Source organism: Podarcis muralis, chromosome 10 (assembly GCF_964188315.1).
Source record: "Podarcis muralis chromosome 10, rPodMur119.hap1.1, whole genome shotgun sequence".
Lineage (NCBI taxonomy): Eukaryota > Metazoa > Chordata > Lepidosauria > Squamata > Lacertidae > Podarcis > Podarcis muralis.
The window spans coordinates 3,150,216-3,172,747 of record NC_135664.1 but is presented as its reverse complement, the minus strand read 5'-3'; the positions used below and the strand labels follow the sequence as shown (position 1 = coordinate 3,172,747).

Genomic DNA, 22,532 nt, shown 5'->3' with positions numbered 1-22,532 from the left:
GTGATTCTTGTGAGAAGCCCAATGTAACTGGACCAGTTTCCCATTATAGGAACAAGCCTGTCCAGCCCTCTGGATTATATGCTGCCCTCTCTGACCATGTCATACAAGAGATTCTGAAATCTCCCAGGTTAGAACCAAGTGCATTTTCCCCATGTCTGGATGGGGGCGATTTTAACTTCTTCTAACTATTGCTAGTTGAAATAAACGAGGCTATCAAACCGTGGTTTGACTAGGATTCCTTACTAACTAGTTGTGGAACTGTGGCTTTTTCCTCTGCTCATACAGCTGAGGAACTGTGCTTAGTTCTAAAGCAGCTTTCCATCATTCCTAGGGAGGGAGAAAGGAAAGAGAGCCCAAGCCCCAAGCTTCTTCCTGTGAGACTCAACTAGCTTACCAAGAGCAGTAGGATCACACCTGCAATGGCAGTCGGGCTTTGAGCAAAACATTTCTGGAAAGTCACAAGGGGACTTTCCAGAGCCACTAAGACTATATTGATGTGAATAAAGCAACAAAAAGAATTATGCTGAAACCTCGCTGCACATGCCACTGATTCAGATCCCCAAACAGCCAGAGTTTGTCTACTTCTTTACTTGTGCTTTGCTGGTCGGCCACATCCATTTTGGGGCAGAAACCAGGGTGGGAGGCAGGAGAGATCACAGAAATGCTCCCCATGGGAATGAATAGAATGGAAATTGTTATGCAAATGTTCACATAATGAATGATTTCCAGGGAACACAGTGTGTTCGGTAAGCAGAACCTGCATGTACAGTGGTACCTTAGTTTACGAACTCAATCCATTCCAGAAGTCCATTCTTAAACCAAGGCGTGCTTTCCCATAGCAGCGGGGGACTCAATTTACAAATGGAACACACTCAACAGGAAGTGAAACATGTTGTTATTCCAGGGCAAAGTTCACAAACCAAAACACCTACTTCTGGGTTTTCAGCATTCTTCATAAACTTAGCTGTTCTTAAACCAAGGTACCACTGTATCTCTTTTAGAATGTTTGTTTTTCACAACCATTTTTTCATTACAGATCCTATATTGCAACACCATGGAGAGAACTCCCATATCATTGGCTCCTCTTTGGATAGCCCTGGTTCTGAAGACTCCAAGGATGTTGAAGATTTAGTGAGCTGCCACTGAGCACATCCCACAGTGCTGCAAAAAATAAAAAGAACCGAGTGCTGCACCACCGTTTCCAAAGAAAGAAAAGCATTTGCTGAAACAGCTTCAGCCCACCTTTCTGGGCAAATAAGAGGTTTAAAGAAGTTGTGGCCACAGCTGATCAAAGGTTTTTTGCTTCTTAGGTTGTTCCTCTTGAGCCTGGAACCAGATTCTGGCAAGAAGAGAGTTGGATGCTCTAGGTTAATAGTGCAGTAACAAGCAAGTCTTGCAAGCAAAGAGAGCAGCTCTTGAGCATCAACAGGACAAAATAGAGCCTCAGTGCAGGAAACAAGGAGTGGCAGGAGAGTTCTATTTTTCCAGTGCTTTACTGTTACTTCTAGTGCATTTCATATGGAAACACTACTAGTCTGAGAATACTAGACTTTAGGAGGTTACAAAAGAATTATCTGTTGCTGGCGATGGATGAAGTAGCCCCAGAATGATCAAATGCACCGAATCCGTTCCCCACAAGTATAGGAGAAAAGGACGCCTGAGACTGCTTACTCCCACCCTGACCCCTGCAATGAACTTAAAGCCCTTTCAGTGCTTATTCTGAACTCTGCTCTAGAAGCCAAAACCACCTTCACAATTGAATTCATCACTGCAAGTGTGGGAGGTCAGTGCTGCCTGGACTATCCTGTCTCACAAGTTCAGTGATGGCTGCTGGGTTTTTATCCCTGCCCCCATGCGAGGGCTGTAAAAGGAGACACTAAGTGGAGCTTAGAGTCCAACTTGGGTAGGAAACATGACTCAACACTACAAAGATATGTAGAAAAACAATATTTATTGCTGTAATTAGCTTCCTCAGAAGTCGATTTGTCTTTAGTCTGTGACTTTCTCTGTTCATGTGAAAAATGACAGCAGTTTACAAAACAGTTGGTTGCTTAGGGAGGCAGCAGAAATAACTGTTCAATTTAATACAAACAATAACCTATTTGTCTTCTGTAACAGTAGGATGCCTTTTTATTTATACTGTAGTACAGACATTTGCAGTGCTGCAGTTTTTGTACAGTGTAATAAAAAAATGAATTTTTCCTGCAAGGAAAAAATTTTGTGCCATTCTGAAAAATGTGTAGAGTTGGAATGTTCATTAAGTGCACTGGTAGCTGTTTATCCCTCCCCAAAAAAACAAAGCTGTCATGGCAGATGGCAAACGCAAGTCCCCATTTGATGCTTGCTCAGATGAAGCCTTCGCCTGGGGTAGTAATCCATTCCGAAAGCATTTCCTACGATGTTGCCCAGAATCCTTAGGATATGCCCTCAAAGAGTCATTTCCCCACTTCATGGAAGTAGAGATTGGCACATATACACAACATAATAATCGAAAACAAGATATAGTAAATTAGATTCCTAAATTTGGGCTCGAGGTCTCCTTGTCGATACCAGTAGATCTGAGGAGAGGGGGAAAACTAGTTAGATGAGTATTTCAAGCAGGCACAACTAAAGGTTAAGACACTCCTTCACCTACAAATTCTGTGGCAAAGCAAGTACCATGTTGTACTAGGCTCATTTTAGTAAAAACAGGCAGTCATTTTTATTTTTCCAAAAGACGCTGCTCCTTCCACATAAATTAAAACATCAAGTATGGGAGCAGATACCGGCAGATGCTAATTTGCTTCTCCAATGGGATTTAGATCATGATATTCAACACACAAAATAGGTCACTCCCCCCCCCCCCCCCGGTGTTATCCATCACTCTACAATTTATGCATCAATCCAGGGCAGCTCTTCTCATTTCCATGGGAGTTTGTAGACAACTTTCTAATGAATTAGGCCCTTAAAAGAACCCCTCCCCATTCCAAACACCCACCCCATAGACATGTTCAACATTTCCTAAAACAACTGCTTTTTCTCCCTATGGAAAGAAGCAAGCTTCCATTGTGGCTCAGATGCCACGTTGCTTAGCCATGCATATACCAAAGAGGAATCCACAAACTACTGTGCATCTCCCTTGTGTGCCTTCTTGGGCTTTGGGGTGCTGCTCTCCCCTCCCCCCAGTTTGAGCAGGTCCATTTAGTCTTAGCATAGCAAGTGTCACAATACTTACAAGAATGCCAGCCGAAACACTACACAAGGAGATGCAGAAAGCAAAAAATATATTCACCGGTTTTGGAGGTAGTTGAGGAAAGACAAAAGCACTGATTAGAGTGACCTAGAGGAAAGAATGGGAGGGCACAGCTATTACTTCTCACACCGAATATGAAACACAGTTCTGATGCATTGCCTAGCGAGGAATCCCTATTACATTTCCATGCAATGCAGCCCAACCCATCTCACGCCTCTGTTTAAACAGCATCACACCAGTTGTAGTCAGGAACTGCCCCTGTTCCTTTGAAGAGGACCATGGTGGTGCTCCATTTATTTCCATGTAAATTTGCATGCCATCCTTCTCCGCAAAGGCTTACAAGCAGATGACAAAAAAACTTAATGCTGCTTTCCAATGTCTACACAAACGACTGGTCAAGGCTTAATTATGTTGGTCATTTGGTTAAAATGGGAGTGGGGGGGGGGGAGATCCAGCCTCCGCCCCCGTTCCTTCAGAGGGCAATTCTTACTCCAAGTAGGCAACAACATGAGTGCTGGTTTACAAGCCAGGCAAATGCTGACTGGTTCAGCAGCTTGCAGAGTTTTTGAGCAAGGCTTCTACAACAGGGAGCTCCTTTCCGCTTATTCCTCAACGGGGGGCAGGAGAACCTCACCAGCTCAGCAAACTTTAGCTGGTGTTGCCAGACCACACACACAACAGGATTTCTCCACTTCAGACCGTCAAGCCCCAGCTGCACGCTGGATTCCTTGGAAATTCAGGGTGTCTGTGCTGCAGTTAGCACACTGCCTTTGCCTGACCATCTGGCTCACTTAAGGAACGCAGAAACTGGAAGCCCACCAAGGGTTGTGGCTGCAGTGCATTTGTGCCACACCAAATAACATTTTCATGCTTTGACTATTTTTAAGGGCACATACTTGAAGCAAGTAACTCCACTGGCTCAGGAAGGGAACACTCATTTGGACAGTTCATAGGTTTTGGTTGTAAAAGACTAACATTTATGTGGACGTCTCTTTTGTAACAATGCTAAAACATCTTTTTACATGGGTCTTAGCAAATACTGAAAGGGTGTTACAGTGATGCTTAAGCTACGAGGAGCTTTGAAATATGTAACTAAAATGAGCAAGGGGTGGGAACATCTCCCCTTGAGGAAAAGCCCAGGCATATGGGGTTGTTTATATTGTGGAGTTGAGATGAGAGCTGACAAAGTTTTATGACAGGTCATGATGCAAAGAGAAATTTCCCTCTCGAGATCTTGGTTGAGAAGCCATAGAGCGCATGCTTCCCATCAGCATGTCAAGTTAAAAGGCTCCGAAGCAGCAGGGCTGGGGGAAAGGTGGCTAGGAGCTTCTGAAAGCCAGGACCCCTTCTTCCAGCTGGGAAATCTGCTTGGAACTAAAATGTCTTTCAACTGTTTCCAGAAAGTGCAGGAAGTGGGCACTTGTTCTATCTCAACAGGTATGATTATTCCACAGAACAGCCATGCTGAAAGCTCTGCCTTGGGATAGTGCAAAATGGGCTGCTGAGACCTTTGGGACTTGTAGGAGAAACATTCCCGTAGAAGGCAGCCTCTCAAGTCAATTGGTTCTGAGCTGTATGGGGCTTCCTATGTTGACACCAACACCTTGAATGGGACCCAGTAGCAGATTGGCAGCTAGCGCTAATCCTGCAAGCGAGGCGTCCTGTGGTGGCGTAGTTTGCCCCCACAAGCAAGTTAGCCGCTACCTTTTGCACCACCTGCAGCCTTCGACCCAGCCCCAAGAGAAGCCCCACAGGCAGTGCACTGCAGTAGCACAACTCTGAGGTTATCCATGCATGGACAACTGTGATCGAACTATCCTTATCCAGGAACAGCCACCACCGTCTTAGCAACCAAAGCTGGCGAAAGACACTCCCAGCCCCTGAGGACACCTGCCTCTCTAATGGCAGAGGGATCCAGGCAGATGAGTTCATTTAGAAATAAAACCCAATGAGGACCATTCAGCAAGAAACCTCTAAGCCAGGGGTGTCATGACTTGGTTTGGGGACCTGCTCCCATCTACCATCAAACTGAACAGGACTTACTTCTGCATAGGATTGTGCTGTAAGTTTGCCATACTGATTTGAATACTTACTATGAGCAGCAATGATGTGACGCTGCCAACAGCTAAATTGATTATTCTATCCTGGAAGAAGGAAGAACACAGTGTTAGCTGTAGCATTCTGACATTTCTATTAAAGCCTTATTCTAAACAGCTGACATCTGCTAGATTTGCATTCAATGCCCAGGTTTTGATCTTAAGAATTTTAAGGCATACCAGAGGTAGATGCAATAAAGATTTAAAAATAGAGTGGAAAGGCTATAGTCTTCAAAAGTGAATTCTCCCTTTAGTAAAGGCAGCTCACACCTTCAGGTGCCAACCATCCATGTTTACACCTGTGTAAAGCAGCCATTTGTTAACCACCTGGGCAAATCCCCACGCCAAATATGTTTAGCATTGAAAACTGGCTACCTTTTTGGTTTGCTTAATTCCAGAAAAACAGGCACCGTTTAAATAAACTTTGAGAGCTTATTTTGCACGTCCAACTGGTTGGCAGTTGAATCCACATATTATTATATCATTATAATTATTAAGCATTACCTGACATTTTTAGAAGGTAAAGTTAAAATTATTTGATTTCCCAAAAGCAGTTTATGTGCTTCTTCATCAAAATGTAGATTTACCAAGCTAAATGCTGTCCGATCACAAAAATAATAGCTTTGAATGGCACAAACCCAAAAACATTTTTATGACCCCTCGCTGAAGCAATCTGCAAAAGCTAAGCTTTACCTCCTAAAATGATACACACGCCTGACTGCCTGAGCTCACAACTCCACAACTAGTACAAGCAGCAGGTGGAAACCTTTTGCCCGGCCCCAGCTTGCCCTGGCCAAAGGGACCTTCTGTGTGGCTGGAGACTTAGGGAAGAGAAAAGCAACCATCCTGGGTTATGAACAGTTCAAGAAGAACCATCTCACCTGTCAGCAACATTGGAAATGGCCTGGTGCCTTCAGCGTTCACACAGATGCTTGTAAAATGGGTGTAGACAGGAGGCCAGGATTTCTTTATTCACACATATGATTTAACTTTTTTAAAATCTGGGGGGAAGAGACTGACACTTGAAGAAGGGCAACCCAAGTAACCAACTGTGGCATTTTAAAAACAGTTTGCCCAAAGGCAGGGCAGACGAAGTAATTCACCCCAAGATAAGAGACCACGGACAACTGGAGTATTCCCTTGTAAAATAGGGAAAACTGTAACGTTTGCTGCTTACATATTTGTTCTTGAGGCAAAATATCACCAAGACCATTTTGGGGTTGGGGGGCATTGCACCCCCAAACCGCTCTTCCAATTCCTGCCCTCCTCCCTAGTCGGTGACAGACCCTGAAACCAAAGTATTTTTATGGGGGGAGGCAGGCAGGGTGACAAATACAAAAAGCAAGCAAGCGAAGGTGAGGCAGAGGGGGGAGAATGAGGAATACCTCGCTTTGAGGGAAATAAGTCAAGTAATGCAAACAGAAGCAAGCTGGCCTGCCCAGCTGTAATCAGGGCCCAGAACAGGATTAGGATCAGTTGTTGTCATAGCATTAAATGGGATCTGGCAGCCTCTGCAGGGAATTAGCAGTTAACACTGGCTGCCTGTCCAAAACTACTCCATGCAGCGTCCCAAAGAAAGTGGGATCGTTCCTTAGCATTTTTTTGCCGCAACGGGGACCACCAAAGGAATGGGAGTCCCCAACAGGGACAAGGGGGGAGGGAACTCACATTGGGGAGAAGCATAGCCCCAGATATCTCAAAGGTATTGTGTGCCACACAGAGAGAGAATGAATATGCACACATTAGCTTACAAAAGTGAACTAGACGGATATCTGCCAGCTTAGAACCATAGAACTGTAGAGCTGGAAGGGATCCCAAGATCTGCCATGCAGCTTAAAATGTTCCACTGAGGGACAGGCAATGCTGGTATCATAAGGCACGGTGACATCCATCCATCCTTTTAAACAATGGTGTCCGCATTGTGTGGGGTTGCGCCACAAGGAAAACTGCTTCCACACACTACTTTGAAGATGTTCCAGGTTAGGCTTGCAATAGTTCTCTGGGAGTTCGCAGCAGAGCAGCTGATAAACATAGAATCATAGAATCATAGAGTTGGAATAGACCACAAGGGCCATCGAGTCCAACCCCCTGCCAAGCAGGAAACACCATCAGAGCACTCCTGACATATGGTTGTCAAGCCTCTGCTTAAAGACCTCCAAAGAAGGAGACTCCACCACACTCCTTGGCAGCAAATTCCACTGTCAAACAGCTCTTACTGTCAGGAAGTTCTTCCTAATGTTTAGGTGGAATCTTCTTTCTTGTAGTTTGGATCCATTGCTCCGTGTCCGCTTCTCTGGAGCAGCAGAAAACAGCCTTTCTCCCTCCTCTATGTGACATCCTTTTATATATTTGAACATGGCTATCATATCACCCCTTAACCTCCTCTTCTCCAGGCTAAACATGCCCAGCTCCCTTAGCCGTTCCTCATAAGGCATCGTTTCCAGGCCTTTGACCATTTTGGTTGTCCTCCTCTGGACACGTTCCAGTTTGTCAGTGTCCTTCTTGAACTGTGGTGCCCAGAACTGGACACAGTACTCCAGGTGAGGTCTGACCAGAGCAGAATACAGTGGCACTATTACTTCCCTTGATCTAGATGCTATACTCCTATTGATGCAGCCCAGAATTGCATTGGCTTTTTTAGCAGCCGCGTCACACTGTTGGCTCATGTCAAGTTTGTGGTCAACCAAGACTCCTAGATCCTTTTCACATGTACTGCTCTCAAGCCAGGTGTCACGCCTCTCATTTTTTTTGCCCAAGTGCAATACTTTACATTTCTCCCTGTTAAAGTTCATCTTGTTTGTTTTGGCCCAGTTCTCTAATCTGTCAAGGTTGTTTTGAAGTGTGATCCTGTCCTCTGGGGTGTTAGCCACCCCTCCCAGTTTGGTGTCATCTGCAAATTTGATCAGGATGCCCTTGAGAAGAGATTGGCTGGATGTGACCAAAGGCTCATCTACCCCAGCGCCTAATTCTCAAGAGTTGCCCACAAGATGCGCATAGGAAGCCCAGAACAGGACAGACGCCACAACTGCCTCCCACACTCATCCTCCATCAATCTGCCCCAACTCCTCTTAAAGTCAGAGGTTTTCCCCTCCTCTCTCCAAACGTGCTTGGCAAAACTTGCTGCCCACCACCAATCCGCAGCATGACTGGAGAAAGGCAAGTCCCCACTGGCACCAGTATAGGGAAACTGGGCTGCCATTAGCTTGGTGGCTTAAGAGGGATGCCGCAACAAATCCCATCTGGAAAGGGAGGAGGGGACAACAGTCGTCTGTCAGGCACACACAAAGGATGCCAGGGTAACCAATTAAGAACACTTAACCCCCAGAGGTTTGTTTATGGATTTGCATGTTCCAGAAAACCAAACAGTAGATCCCTCTTAAGACTGCACCTCTTCAGTGTGCAGGTGGGAGAACCACACATGTGGCCATTTCCTTCCAATATCTCCAAAGAAACTATCCTCTGTGTTCTTGCACCCTCAGTCTCTTGCATGTAGCCAATTCAGCAACTCAGATATAAAACGGGAACTGCTGTATTTTTCGCTCCATAAGACACACTTTTTCCCTCCTAAAAAGTAAGGGGAAATGTGTGTGCATCTTATGGAGCGAATGCAGGCGGGAGGTTCTGCTCAGCGCTCCTTTTCACGAGCCGGGCAGTGTGTGTGTGCGGCTCTTGGGGGCTTTTCTACGAGGAGGGAGAAGGGCAGCCAGTCAGTGACTGCCCCCAACACAAGTTTTCCAATATGGCCATTTTGAAAAATGGAGGTCAATGTGACCCCCAGGGTGGAACTGGCAAGCCGAGAGGGAAGCACCTTCCCATGGACTCAGAGCCCCTCAAGGCACACACAGCCCCAGGAACCCAAAGTTAGAAGCCATGGGTCCAGGAGTCGCCAGGCTGATCTCAGGAGGTCTTTCTGCAGCGCTTTGAAACACAATGGTTTGCTGGCAAGCTTAGCCCAGGGAAAGGTTAAAAATACTCCGGCAAGAGAAGGCAGCTTAGCAGATCAGAAGCAGAGACTCAGGCTGGATTGCTCACTAGGCGACACACAACCTCAGGAACAGGGGGGGAATTGAGGAAGTTCTCAAGGAGTAAGACTCTGAGGCTGCCCAAAAAGGCACTGGGGTGGGGAAAGCCATGAGGGTTTAAAGTGGCATGGGACTGCTTTAAATCCATAGTACAGATGAGGCCTAAATCACCCACCCACCCCATTCGCTTTGCCTGAGACAACTACCCACCAAATGGAAGTGGGTCAGTTCCAGGCCTGTGCAACACGGTGAATGAGTGGGAGGCAGCTAAGCATCCTAAATGTAAGGTAAAAAAGCAAAAAGCTAATTGGTCACCAGGAGCTAATTTGATGAGGTACCCCATTGTAATAATAATTTTTAAAAAAAACACCTGCAAATATACATCTAATTATACAAAATTCAACATTGCTGTTTCGTGAAGGAGGAAAAAATGCCCTGGAGACCCTGAGCCAGGGAGACCAATATTTTGACTCTGTATAAAAGCAGCTTTGTATGTTCTATTAAGTCCCCTCAGATTCAACGGAAAAGATTACCATAGGTGCTTAAGTCTCACACTGAATTTCAACAGGGTTTTAAATGTGCTAAACCTTTCTACAAACCATTATTACCTTATTTTTCCATGTAGAAGACAATGTTTTTTACTTCAAAAAATTAGTCAAATATTGGGGGTCATCTCATACACGGATGTTGAATGCACAGGGGTCCGGGTTCGATGTCTGGCGTGGGCAGCTCAGGTTTGGGCTCTGGCCCGATTTCTTAATTTTGGGTTCAAAAAACAGGGGTTGTCTTATACATGGAAAGATAGGGTATGGTTTGGATTTTTTTGGTAAGTTTCCTTGGGAGCCAAGCTATGGGATGGTTGGGCAAAAATATATTTAACAAGGAAGCAGGGCTGTATGGTGCCTCTTGCTATATCAAGGGGGGGCTATTGGGTTGTCTTTATTTTTATTATGTATTTTGTAGCTTTATATCTTGATTTTGTTCTGTGAACCATCCTGAGACCCTGGGTGTAGGGCTGTATATAAATTCAATCAATAATACTGTGCTCAGCAGGTGCAGTGCTGCAGCAGAAAACTGCAGTGGAAGGTTGTAGGGAAGCTTAGAAGTTAGGAGGCCAAGTGGCCTGTCGCTGCCCTCCTTGCTTAGCAGAGGCCGTTGCTTAGGGATGAGTCACTCTGGCCTGGCCATTGCTTGGTCCCTGAAAGTTGTTCAGTTGTCAATGCATCACTGCAAAGCCGTACAAAGAGAGAGAGAAAGTGGAGCTTTCATGGCTGCAGTGCTCACTCCCTGACATCCACCTTGCTCTCCCCAGATTCTTGCCAGCTGCCAAACCAGTTCAGATGCGAGGAAGGCAGGAGCTCTCCAAGGCTGGCCCTGCGTTTCGCACAGCAGCTGAATCTCAGACTTACGGCACGAGATGGAAGGAAGGGGCCAACTTTTGAACCAAAGCACGATAGAGCAAAGTAGGTGGGCAAGTCCACACCCTTCACGAAGGGCATGAAGGGACAGAGAGGAACCCAAGGGGAAATTAAAAGGCTTCGAAAAGTTCACGGAAGCCACACTGCAAGGCCTCTGCGAATCCCAAGGCTTTTGATTTGAAGCAGCGGGTGGAGGGTGTAGTTGAGACTCTTGCACTGCAGGCCGTTCGACTGCAAGACCCTCGGGGTCCCTTCCAACTCTACGATGCAATGCAAACCTATTCCAGGACTATGGGCTATGAAACCAGGACAGCTCTGCAAGTTTGAGCAGAGGCCAGAATGCAAGTCTCCTTGTAAGACAAGATGCAACAATCAAACAAGGAACAGTTTGTGCAGCACATTTTAAAACCACCAGCCAGAAGCGTGGAAGGAAAGGCAAGACTGACGTCTGAACAAGTTTTCTGTTCACTGGTACAAAAGTCTGCCATCTTAGTATCCAAGCTGAGCTCACTCTGGAGCTGGGGGGTGAAAAGGGAGCTCCTGTTTTATACAAAGTCTGTATTCTCAAGGTTAACAGAATCGTTTTCATAGTAGAGCACTCTAACACACCCACATTTGTGTGGGACATCAGTTTTCCAAATCTGCCATAATCTGGGTTTTTTCATGAGGGAGGCCGGATGGACATCATCCACCAACCAGCATCTCTTTGGTTCTGCACTGCGAACAAACCTCACACAAGGAAACCGAGGGAGTGGAAGAGCTGTCAAGGAGCTGGCCGCGTCTCTTGGTTTGAAAAGGCTATCCAGCCTTTCTTAAGGCTGCGTGTCACAGAGCCGCATCTCCCTCCCCACCAGCCCCACAAAGCCTGGCCACCAGAGGAACTTCCCCAAGGGGGCCCAACCTGTAGCCTTCGTGATGCAGCTGGAACCCAAAGTCCTCCATCTCTCTGCTAGTATGGCCAGGAATCGGGGAAGATGGGAGCTCAAGGTTAGGCAGCCCCGCTTTAAGACCACCAGCCTGAAAGAGGGCTTTGCATCTGCCGGGTGAAGAAATTCTGCAGCACTAGGCTAGGCATCTCTCAGTGTGACAGGAGGTACTCTCCTCAGCTGCAAGGAGAACTAGAATAGTCCAGACGCCCCTTTCCACACATCCACCCATGCGAAGCAGCAAGCCAGAGGTGCAAATGCCACAAGGCCCACGTAAACAAACCAGTTATTTAGAGAGCATGGAGAGGGCACTGCCCATGTATCCGCCTTGCACATGGGCACACTTGCATGATCGCCACACCCCTCTGCAGCTCCAGAGCTGGAAAGTGGATCGCTCACAGCGTTCACCAAGAGCAGCTCCACACTCACAACGGCCAGCAGAGTCACAACACGGAGACCATGGACGCCGTACAGCCGCTGGCACTTTAAGGGACAAAATTCCACACAGAGCATCAGGCACATCCACACAGCCTGGGAGGACAGGGGAAGGTCAACAAACTTCACCCCTCCAGACCCATCTGCTCAACTGGTCAGACAAATGCCTCAAAACAGGCCCAAATGGTCACTTGCTCCCCTCAAATCCATCCACTCCCCCCGTCCCCGCAGCTTCTTCGTCTTCTTGAACAAGACCCAGCAAGTACCAACCTGGCGGCAGGATTCAACTAAGCTGACGCATGTGTGGCACAAGAATAAGGTTGACCAGCTCTCCAGTGTTTCTGCACAAGGCTGGGTCTGTGCCCTAAGTCCAATGAGCGGGGGCAGCAAGACCCCTTTGGCCACTCAAGGTGAAACAGCAACTGCTGTGCCTGCTGCCAGAAAATGGCACCGGCACCTCAACAAAATCTCGCAGGATCTCACAAGATTTCAGCAAGATCTTGCCAGAAATTGGCACCAGGGGAGGTGACAGTGCAGGGTGTCCATGGGGGGGACGGGACTCGGGGGCATCCACCAGCCGAGGTGGCTGCTTAACCTGGGCTGGCCCCGGGAACAAGACACATCCAGAAAAGGGACAGGAACCTTGGACGGTGTGTTGTTCTCCAGAGATTCTGTGCCAGAAGTGATTGAAAGATCAAAAGGCTTCTGATACAGTAGAGAGGCAGCAAATCGGAGGGACACCCCAAGCTCCGTAGGTGGGCCCTTTGTCCTCGGTTCATTTCTCAGAGAGCCCTTGTGCACCGAGCACCATGGAGGAAGGATCAGAGCAGGATGAAAGAGGTAAACTGCAACTTAAAGCTGCCTTGTGTTTATCAGCTTGACTAGTCACCCCAGGCGACCAGGAATCCCATGCAGGCAAATGAGCAGAAGAGCAGATCCATCCGCTTCTGCGCTCACCCTACAGGAAAGGAAGTATCTTCCCAGCCATCACAGAAACAATGGCAGGATGAGGGTGGCGGAAGCAGAAAGCAACACAAGATCATTCCGCTTGGTAGAATACTTTTTAAAAACCAGCCTGCTAAGAGCCCAGAAAACTGTTCTTCTTGGTACATAAATGCTGCAAGCAGTATTAGAAACTCAGCTTAATAAGCTAATCACCAAATGATTTCAGTCACCACAACAGAATGTCTAGGCGCCTTTTTCGCAATGCGATTTTTTACTAGAATTACTTTTCATTTCATTTCTATACCACTTTATATTTTAAAGGAAAAAACCTCAAAAGTGGTTTACAACACATTAAAACCTCAAATAAAATAATCCAGAATAAAACAAATTCACGTCTCAAGGAAAATATTTCAGCTCCTTCTCTAAGTGACATTTTGCTTTCCCCATATTTATTTACCTACTTAATTTATCTCATAGCAGAAGTACCCTAGGAAGCCAGTGGGGTGTAGTGGTTCGTGTGTCAGATTGGGGTTCAAATCCCCTCAGCCATGAAGTTCACTGGGTGACCTTGGAGCCAGTCACAGCCTCTTAACCTCCTTCAGAGAGTCAATGCAGGGATTAACTGAGGAGGGACATGAACTAGGCACTCCTTGCAGAAAAAGGTGGGAGACAAATGCAGGAAGGAAGCTCTTTGCTTGCCTACTTAAAACTGGAGATGTCAGCTGCCAACCTGGCACTCAGAGATCACCACATGGTTGCAACTAAACAACCTGGCTAATTCCTAACACTGACTCTAAGTAAATAACAGATGAATAAACAAAAGGCTGATTGGCTGGCACTTCCCCTCCTTCCTGGCCAGCATCAAGTCTCAGGCTAATCACAAAAAACTTGAGGACTGGTAACTTTTCTAGGCTTATTTGCAAGGCTGGCTGGAAGTGTTATTAAAGGAAGAAGGCAGAATCACTTTTCACATTATGAGCTGGCGTGTCCTCCCAACACAAGGAAGGAAGGAAGGAAGGGAGGGAGGGAGGGAGGGAGGGAGGGAGGGAAGGGAGGGAGGTTCTTGTAAATCAGGAATGCAGGAGGGGAATGCCTGCCATGAGGTCAGCAAGTTGAGGCCGACATTGCAAGATCAGCTGAGCTGCATTTTCCCAACCTACTTATGCATATTTATCATTTCCATGCTCAGACCAAGGAATGGTAGCCACTAATGCAATTCTCCCCAGAAGAGAAAGGCTTGTATAGTAAAGACCACCTTGCAGACAAACAATCAGCCAACAGGGAAGAATCCTCTCCCCTTGGACAGCAACCCCCCCCCCCCCAATACAGTAGCATTTACTCCCAAGTAAACATGTGCAGGCCCCTACCGCTAGCTCCGGGAGGATCTGCTGATGGCTGACTTTATCCTGCAAAGTTAGGCTGCAATCCCAAACATGCCTACTTGGGAGTAGGCATCCATGAAAAACCATGGGCTAGCTCCCAGAGACAAGTCTAAGATTGCATCCGCAGTCTCACACTCACGAATTAATACTAAGCAATTCAAGCAAGCTCCTTGCTCTGGGCTGGCTCTTCTTTTATCCTAGGAGTCCGTCCACCGGGCTGCCAAAGCTTGGTTGTGTCTCCTCTGACTGGCAGTGGCCCTCCAGGGTCCTGGGCAGAGGACACCACTAGTCCCAACAGGAGAGGCTGGGCACTTCTGCAAGCACGGCAGACATCATCCCCAATGCAGCTATCAATCCCGAAGCAAGGCAGGGCTCAAAGTTTTCAGAAACACAATCAGGAGTTCTGAAGGGGCCCACAAAAATATTATTGACGGCTGCCTACAAGCAAAGTCAACTGGAAGTAGCAGTTATTCAGCATTCAACACAGAAGCCAAAGGATAAAATGGCATTTTTCCCCCTGCTTCAGCTACTACCTCACCAGAGGTCTTTTGCATGGCTTCAGAGAGAGCCAGTCTGCCCAGAAGGAATGTCTGCAGGAAGAAGCACTTGCATCTCTCTCTACTGCAAAACTCCCCAAATATCCAGCATTTCAAACCAGCTTTTTTAAATACAGTGGTACCTTAGTTCCCAAACTTCATCTGTTCCAAAACCAAAGCGTTCTAAAACCAAGGCGTGTTTTCCCATAGAAAGTAATGCAAAATAGATTAATCCGTTCCAGACTTTTAAAAACCCCTAAAACAGCAATTTAACATGAATTTTACTATCTAACGAGACCATAAAATGAAAGCAATAATACTGTACTATAAAATAAATAAGACAGTATGTAGAGGATAAAAATTAAAATTAATTTTTTTCTTACGTGCACTGATGATAGTCATTGTTTGGATGGGGGGGCTTTTATCCATTTCTGCAGTCACACAATCAATCAATCAGCAGCTGAACTGGGTTCCACACAGTCACAAAAACGAAGTCACAAGCCACAGTCACAAGTCAGTCCCACAAAACAAAGAACAAGTCAGTCAAAACAAGCCACACAAACAAAAACACAAACAAAATGGCAAAAACAAAAGCTTCAAATATCACATCTACACTCAACAGGAAGCGAAACATGTTCAGCTTCCAAGGCAAAGTTCACAAACCGGAACACCTACTTCCGGGTTTGCAGCGTTCTATTTCCAAGTTGTTCATAAACTAAGCTGTTCTTAAACCAAGGTACCACTGTAGAGGAACATTGTTTGGTTAACAAAATCAACATTTCTCAAGGAGTTTAGTTTTCAATATAAGCTGCAACCATTGCTCTCTTTCTTTCTCTCTCCTATGAATTACTTAGCTTTCCTTTCTTTTCCTTTTGTTCTTGTGCTTTTCCTTTTGTTCTTGTGCCTGCTCTTCAACGATTTTTAAAATTATGTTGTCATTACTATCTGAAATACTATTGCTTTGTGATATTATAAATGACATTTATAAACACGTTAGGGATGTGGGTGGCGCTGTGGGTTAAACCACAGAGCCTAGGGCTTGCTGATCAGAAGGTCGGCGGTTTGAATCCCCGTGACAGGGTGAGCTCCCGTTGCTCGGTCCCTGCTCCTGCCAACTAGCAGTTCGAAAGCACGTCAAAGTGCAAGTAGATAAATAGGTACCGCTCCGGCGGGAAGGTAAACGGCATTTCTGTGCGCTGCTTTGGTTTCACCAGAAGCGGCTTAGTCATGCTGGCCACATGACCCGGAAGCTGTACGCCGGCTCCCTCGGCCGATAAAGCGAGATGAGCGCCGCAACCCCAGAGTCGGCCACAACTGGACCTAATGGTCAGGGGTCCCTTTACCTTTACCTAAACACGTTAAGAAAGTAGTGCCCAATAAGCCCTCATGTTTTAAACCATTCTTAGTGAACACAATAAAGGGGCAGAGACCCCATCTTCATGCTGCCAGCCAAGACCAAGTGTGGGAGGGGGAGAGAAGGCAAGGAGTAAAGCTCACCATCGTGTTTCACGGCCAGAAAGAAATGAAGCACAAAAGCAGCATGGTCTCAGAGGTTTCCTAGAAAGCATCTCTAACCACAGCCAAAAAAGGAGGGAGGGGATGTCCTGGCCCAAGTGGCAGGCGAGCTGAGAAGCATTACCCAGCATGCTTTGCAGAGCTGCAATGCATGCTGGGGACACAATTCTGGCTTCATGTGACATCAGCCAAGATGTGCCTCTGAAATCACGCACTGCAGAGTCTCCTGGGGCTTATGGGGTGTTAGGGGACAGGAGACGTGGTACCTCTGGTGGGACACATGTTGGGCTCCTTCTGGGGTACTATGTCCACCTTGGGTCCCGACCCTGCACTCAGCTCTCACCTGTGGCTCCTAGAAGGTGAGGGTGGTTGATGGGTCTCAAACCCCCAGGGCGTTAGGAGCTTCCCCTGCATACGAAGACAGGCTCTGGTGCATGGAGCAGACGAGACCAAGAGTGGGTCCAACAGTCAAGGAGGTGGTTTCTGCATGTGCTGTAGAGGGAAGCGAGGGGCAGATGGGAAGGGAGCCCATCTAGGAGAAGGAAAACTCTGATACTAACCCTCTGCTGCCTTGCGAAATATCTTTGGGAGACGAAAAGACCCTACACAAATCCGGAGCGGAGTCCCCAAGATGGCGCCTTGTCCGCCTCCTTCTGGCAGCCAAGCTGGTGCCCAATGTCATGCTCGCTTTCCTTTCGACCCCATCAGTGAGGCCGAGAGGGGAGTCTTGTCATCTGGGCAGCCCAGGACCTCCAGACACACGACACAGGCTTGCACCCCAAAGAGATCACTTTGGTACTGCCAACCCAGTGTTTGACTTCACCCCAGACAAATGCCAACAATGTCTCCTGCAACATCACCAAGGATGCTAGGAACACCTCAAAATTGCTAGCATTGACAATATACCCGGCACAGACACTATTTCCCATAAGCCACCTTGGGTTCAAGTGTTAAAGGCAGTGTGGCAATTTTGTAAAATGTATGTTTATGCATGCGCACACTGTTGGAAGAGTGCCACGTAAACCAGCACCATCGGCAGTTACTGAGAGCAGTGCACATCAGGGTCTGCATGCAACATACTAAGCTTACATTTTTTTGTGGGCTGCAGAATGTGCAAGAGGTGCAGAGCCATGCCAAGTCTGCTGCAACCCTCTTGCTCCCGCACCCCCAGAGACCACTCAGACCAAGGAACCAAATAAGAGCCTAGAAAATGATCCAACAGCCCCAACAGATGCCCGCCACTGGTCTACGCAGCTGTTCTCTTACAAAAGAATAAAAGAGGTCTTGATGGGAAGAGCAAGTTAAGAAGCACTGTGCAATCAATGATACAGTGTTCCATAAATAATTTCAAAAATAAGAATTCTTGCATAGTATGGTCAATACAGTGGTACCTCGGGTTAAGTACTTAATGCGTTCTGGAGGTCCGTACTTAACCTGAAACTGTTCTTAACCTGAAGCACCACTTTAGCTAATGGGGCCTCCCGCTGCTGCTGCACCGCCGGAGCACGATTTCTCATCCTGAAGCAAAGTTCTTAACCCAAGGTAATATTTCTGGGTTAGCGGAATCTGTAACCTGATGCGTATGTAACCTGAAGCGTATGTAACCAGAGGTACCACTGTAATAAGACGAGCACGGGCATTCATATGGAAGCACTGCATTGACTAATGCAATTCAGAGGGCAACGTTACAAGGTTCAATTTGCTACAGGAGAAAAGGCCTTGAAATAATCTAACCCAAGACAAGAGAATTCCAAGGTAAGTTTGTCATAGGAAACACTTTTGTGCTGCAGCCGTTTGACTATGTGCTCAGTATCAGCAAAGCCCATGAGGAAGCAAGGCTTTTCCATACTGCATGATATGGGCATGTGATGGTGCAAGGCTTGTACACATTGCACAACTATAATGTGTCCTCCTTGACACACCACCTCACCAAGGATGTGAGTTGCCAGCCACAAGGGGTGGGGGTGGGGAGAGAGAGAGCAACGAATGCCCACCATCGCCCATACTTCCAATGAAACTCCCCAACACTTACACAGCTGCTCAGGGCAGCCCTCTGTTCAGAGGTACCAACGAACCAGCAGAGATACATCCCAGGGTCTTTTTCAAAGCAGCAACCAGCTGAAGCTTTTGGGCTTGCGCACAGCCAGGCTTGAGCCCAGCTGCAGCCACCATTGCTTGCCACACTGCGCCGGAGCTCAGGGAGCACCAGCGCAGCCCTCTAGCAGCCCCCCACTGCCCTGGGCCAGCCCCGCAAACAAGCCCCCTTCTTGGAGGAGAGAAGGGACACGAAGGATTTCGTTTTACCCTTGGCGAAGTCTCTCCAAAGAGAGGTCTGTTGTCCAGCCCTCTGGTCCCATATGTCCGGGTGGTAAAGTCCTCCATTGTTCCCCCAACTCTTCTCAAGCTTGGCTGTGATCTCTCACTCCCACATCGGCAGATCCTCTCAGAACAGACCCAGTCCTTGTCTCAGAGGCCTGGAGCCTGGGGCAAAAAGCAGCCGCAGCATCAGGCGGAGGGAAGAGTTTATTTATGGAAAACGCATTTCTCTTGTTGCTCCGCAGGCTGCATACAACTTGGGCGTTCAAAGCCAGGGAACCCAGCCTCCTCTCCTCCAAACCACGACTCCCTTCCTCATGATCAAGAGCTGGGAAGAAGAAGAAGAGAAAGAAGACTCAGTAGGAACATGGCATACACGACCCACCCAACAACACGACCCACGGTTCCAAAGTTTTGGTTCTGCTCCTGAACTATCATGAACTAATGGAGAACTATCCTCCATTTCAGGATTATATTGCACAGGTGACTCTTCTCATTCTCGCCCCCCCCCCCCTTCAAGCCCCCTCTTTGGCCTGTTTTACACACACAGAAGAGGTGCAGGAAGGATGCAGCTCAGAGGCACAGCAGCTGCTGCTCTGCATCCCAAAGGTTCCGGGTTCAATCTCTAACATCTCCAGGTAGGACTGGGAGAGACTGGAACCCTGGCCAAGGGGCTGAGCCCGACTAATGGCCTAACTCAGAGGCAGTAGAATGGGCTGTTGTTACCACTTCAGGCTGCAGAAAGAGAGGGGGGTTACCGCTCCGAATGCTGCCTTGTGTCGAACTCTCCTCCCTGCAAACAGAAAACCAGAGCATCCCATGCAGAAGGCAAGGCTGCAAAACCTTCCTTCCGGCTGGGAGCATTTCCCTTTCATTCTCACATGCAGCAGCAGCAACCTCCCTCAGGTCCATCCTACTGTCTCAGCATCCTGTCACCTCATTGCACTGCAAGTGCAGCAGATACAAATTCTTCTTTGCCAGGTGTCACAGGCAAGAGCCACCTTTCCAGGTGAAGCGCCTCTGCCTATGGAATGGGAAAGGGAGCCCTCAGACCCCAGGCAGGAGAGCGCAGCTGCAGTCCGCAAACAGACACGCTCCTGCCTCAGCAGGCTTCCTTGGAGGCAAGCCCAGGAGCTGTGCAGGGGCTGTGGCCAGAACTGGGAGGGAGGCCTATCACCTGTGGGGGGGGGGGCAGATTGACTCCAGCTGCAGAAGCAGAGACTGCTGAGCAGACTCTTCCGCTGGGGGGTTGTTTAGAAGGTTTTGTTGGTGGGTGGAGGCCGTTGCTGTTTAAATATCTTGAATATTTATTTTAGACCCTGCAATTTATACAGCTCAGTTTGGCTGTGTATTTTTTTAACATTTAATTTATTTATGGCTGCTTTAGTTACGTTGCAATTATACATTTTTGGGGGTGCCATAAGCCACCTGGAGCACGGTTTGAACTGTGAAAAGATGGCATGCAAATAATTTTACATATACATATTTGAGGAAATATGCACAATGACAGGAGAGCTGTAGGGGCAGTTTAACCTCGTGAACAGAAACCCCGGGACTGAGAACAAAAACTGCACCTGGTTCGACCGAAGAAGCCAGCCAGAGGGATCCACTGACGATGAGATGCGGGAGCCACCGCGCTAACCGAAGAAGAGGCGACCGACTGCTCCTACACATCCTGCCACCGGGCGGCGCGGGGGGGGGGGCTTACGTCTCCTCCCCTGTTTTAAACCAGGTTTCCTTACAGCCGGATACCGGCGGCGGCCCAGATTCTAAAAGGACCTGTTCCATTTTAAGCCAAAGCGCCACAAACTTTCGCTCTCCCTCGAGCACTTTCGATCAACTCGGAAGGCGAAGGTCCCTCTCCCCTCCCCCTGGAAAGCAGCCGCCGCCGCCGCCAGCCCGGGACTGAGCAGCCCTTCTCTGCCCGGGGATCTGCAGCAGCAGCAGCGGCGGCGGCGGCGGCGGCCTGAGTTGCAGCAACACCCCCGCCCCCCCCCCGCGCCCCGGCCAGGACTCTGAGGAAGAGCGCCTTGCAGCGCTTGGGAGAGCCCAGGGAAGAAGACCTTGGCAGCTCCCTCTCGGCTTCCGAGGGGGGAGAACCACGTGCGAGCCCCCCCCCCCCCGCCCAGCAAACGGCAACACGCCGCTCCGCAAAGGAAGGCCGCCTCCCCGCCCGCCCCTACCTGAGCGAGGCGCCCGGGAGAAGAAGCCCCTTTGGGGAAAGAGCGGCGGCGGCGGCGGCGGCAAGTTCCTGCTCCCCGCTCGGCCGGATAATCCTCCTCTCGCCAAGTGTCGCAAACCAGCAGCAGCAGCAGCAGCCGCCCTTAATGGGAGCCCGGCCTTCCTCTGTGAGCTCATGGGCTCGGCTGGCTCCGCCAATGGCGACGCGGGCCAGACCCGCCCCTTGCTGCAAACCGGGACGGGGCTTTTCCGCGGGGGAAGGAGCTGCTGGCGGGGCTCCGGGAGCCCCGTCCGCCGCAGCGCAGGAGACGGAGAGAGAGGAGAGGGAAAGCCGACAGCGTCCCAGGGTCCTGATTTCCTCCGGGGGGCGAAACGGCTTGCGGGGAACGAGGCGCGAGCTGGGCAGAGTTTTCAAAGGAAACGAGAAGGAGGGTTTTTCACCCTGGGAGACTCATCCCGTTTGTCTGCCTGCTAGCTTGCTGCCTGACTGTTGCCCATCCATCCGCATGCATGCAAACTGCATCTCGTTTGGAGGAAATGGGCTCTGCAGACACAATATATGGCCCTGGGTTTACTCAGAAAGAAAAATGATCTAAAAGTATTAACTTTATTAATGCGATGCACGAATCCCAGCACACGGTGCTCCCATCCAATTCGAAACCATACCAAACTCTGCTTAGCTTTCGAGATGTGCTAACAGTTTTATCCCTGATATTGTAAGAAAGTGGTATACAAATACCTTTGTAAATTAATACTGTAAACATTTTAAGCATTTATAAACCACTTTTTAAAAAATTTGTTAACGATGTACAATATAAAACATAAAAGCAATGATGTAGTAGTATAAAAGTGTAAAGAAAAAGAGGAAGGATTACAACACGTAAAATAGGGTCTGCCCTTAAGGGCTAGGGAAAGTCTGAGTGAAAAAATGTTGACATTTGCTCAGCTTTTTCCAGAGTGAGATTCAATACCTGATATGCTCAGCATTGCATTGTTTTTTTTGAGCATGTACCCCCTTTCAAAATAGAGAACCAGTGTTGCAAGTTTGCAAAATGAAAATGTTAACTCTAGCATCAAGGGTATAATTTACTTTTTTATTATTTGTTTATTTGTTTTCTAGACACAGATACACATTTTTTTAAAAATGACAAAAATGGGGAGGCGAATATACTGCAGTACTTTTGAAGTGGTATAACCACAACAAAATGGAACTTATGATACAAGCAAAATGCTACATTCCAGCACTCATTCCAGGACTCATAATCTGGTGCACCGGGTTCGCATCTCCGCTCCTCCACCTGCAGCTGCTGGGTGACCTTGGGCCAGTCACACTTCTCTGAAGTCTCTCAGCTCCACTCACCTCACAGAGTGTTTGTTGTGGGGGAGGAAGGGAAAGGAGAATGTTAGCCGCTTTGAGACTCCTTCGGGTAGTGATCAAGCGGGATATCAAATCCAAACTCTTCTTCTTCTACTCTATTTTAATAAATTGTTAGGGATATATAATTGACCTCAGCTAGCTTGAGCGCTT

At 47.9% G+C, this 22,532-nt stretch overlaps 2 protein-coding genes across 7 annotated transcripts in view; one reads left to right on the top strand and one right to left on the bottom strand.

Moving 5' to 3' along the window:
• The window catches only part of DMTF1 (cyclin D binding myb like transcription factor 1), a 33,412-nt gene extending 31,176 nt beyond the window's left edge, over positions 1 to 2,236 (top strand). For 3 of the 4 annotated variants that reach the window (XM_028745410.2, XM_028745413.2, XM_028745409.2), the window contains one exon: positions 1,037 to 2,236. In XM_028745410.2, the coding sequence (XP_028601243.2) occupies positions 1,037 to 1,146 (110 nt within the window). In that variant the 3' untranslated portion in view covers positions 1,147 to 2,236. Of the gene's footprint in view, positions 1 to 49; positions 128 to 1,036 lie in introns of all 4 variants that reach the window. The other variant, XM_077935699.1, reaches the window with a different exon arrangement.
• Positions 1,933 to 21,450, bottom strand: TMEM243 (transmembrane protein 243). 3 transcript variants are annotated; one of them, XM_028745416.2, is made up of 5 exons: positions 21,007 to 21,450; positions 18,812 to 19,151; positions 5,326 to 5,376; positions 3,272 to 3,319; positions 1,933 to 2,558 (listed from the first exon to the last, which is right to left on the bottom strand). In XM_028745416.2, exons 2-5 carry the CDS (start codon positions 18,887 to 18,889, stop codon positions 2,436 to 2,438), a joined length of 300 nt encoding a protein of 99 aa, XP_028601249.1. In that variant the 5' UTR covers positions 18,890 to 19,151; positions 21,007 to 21,450; the 3' UTR covers positions 1,933 to 2,435. The 3 variants fall into 3 exon arrangements, with proteins under 3 accessions (XP_028601249.1, XP_028601247.1, XP_028601248.1); XM_028745414.2 differs by having other exon boundaries at positions 3,215 to 3,319; positions 21,007 to 21,446; XM_028745415.2 differs by lacking the exon at positions 21,007 to 21,450 and adding an exon at positions 20,398 to 20,725 and having other exon boundaries at positions 3,215 to 3,319.
• Between the last annotated feature and the right edge of the window lie 1,082 nt (positions 21,451 to 22,532).

Coding starts and splice junctions, on each gene's coding strand:
- TMEM243 (XM_028745414.2), bottom strand. CDS start 18,889: ATGGAGGACTTTACCACCCGGACATATGGGACCAGAGGGCTGGACAAC. Junction 3,320..5,325: donor TCACATCATTGCTGCTCATA/GTAAGTATTCAA, acceptor TCTTTCCTCTAG/GTCACTCTAATCAGTGCTTT. Junction 2,559..3,214: donor GTGTTTCGGCTGGCATTCTT/GTAAGTATTGTG, acceptor CCCTCTCCTCAG/ATCTACTGGTATCGACAAGG.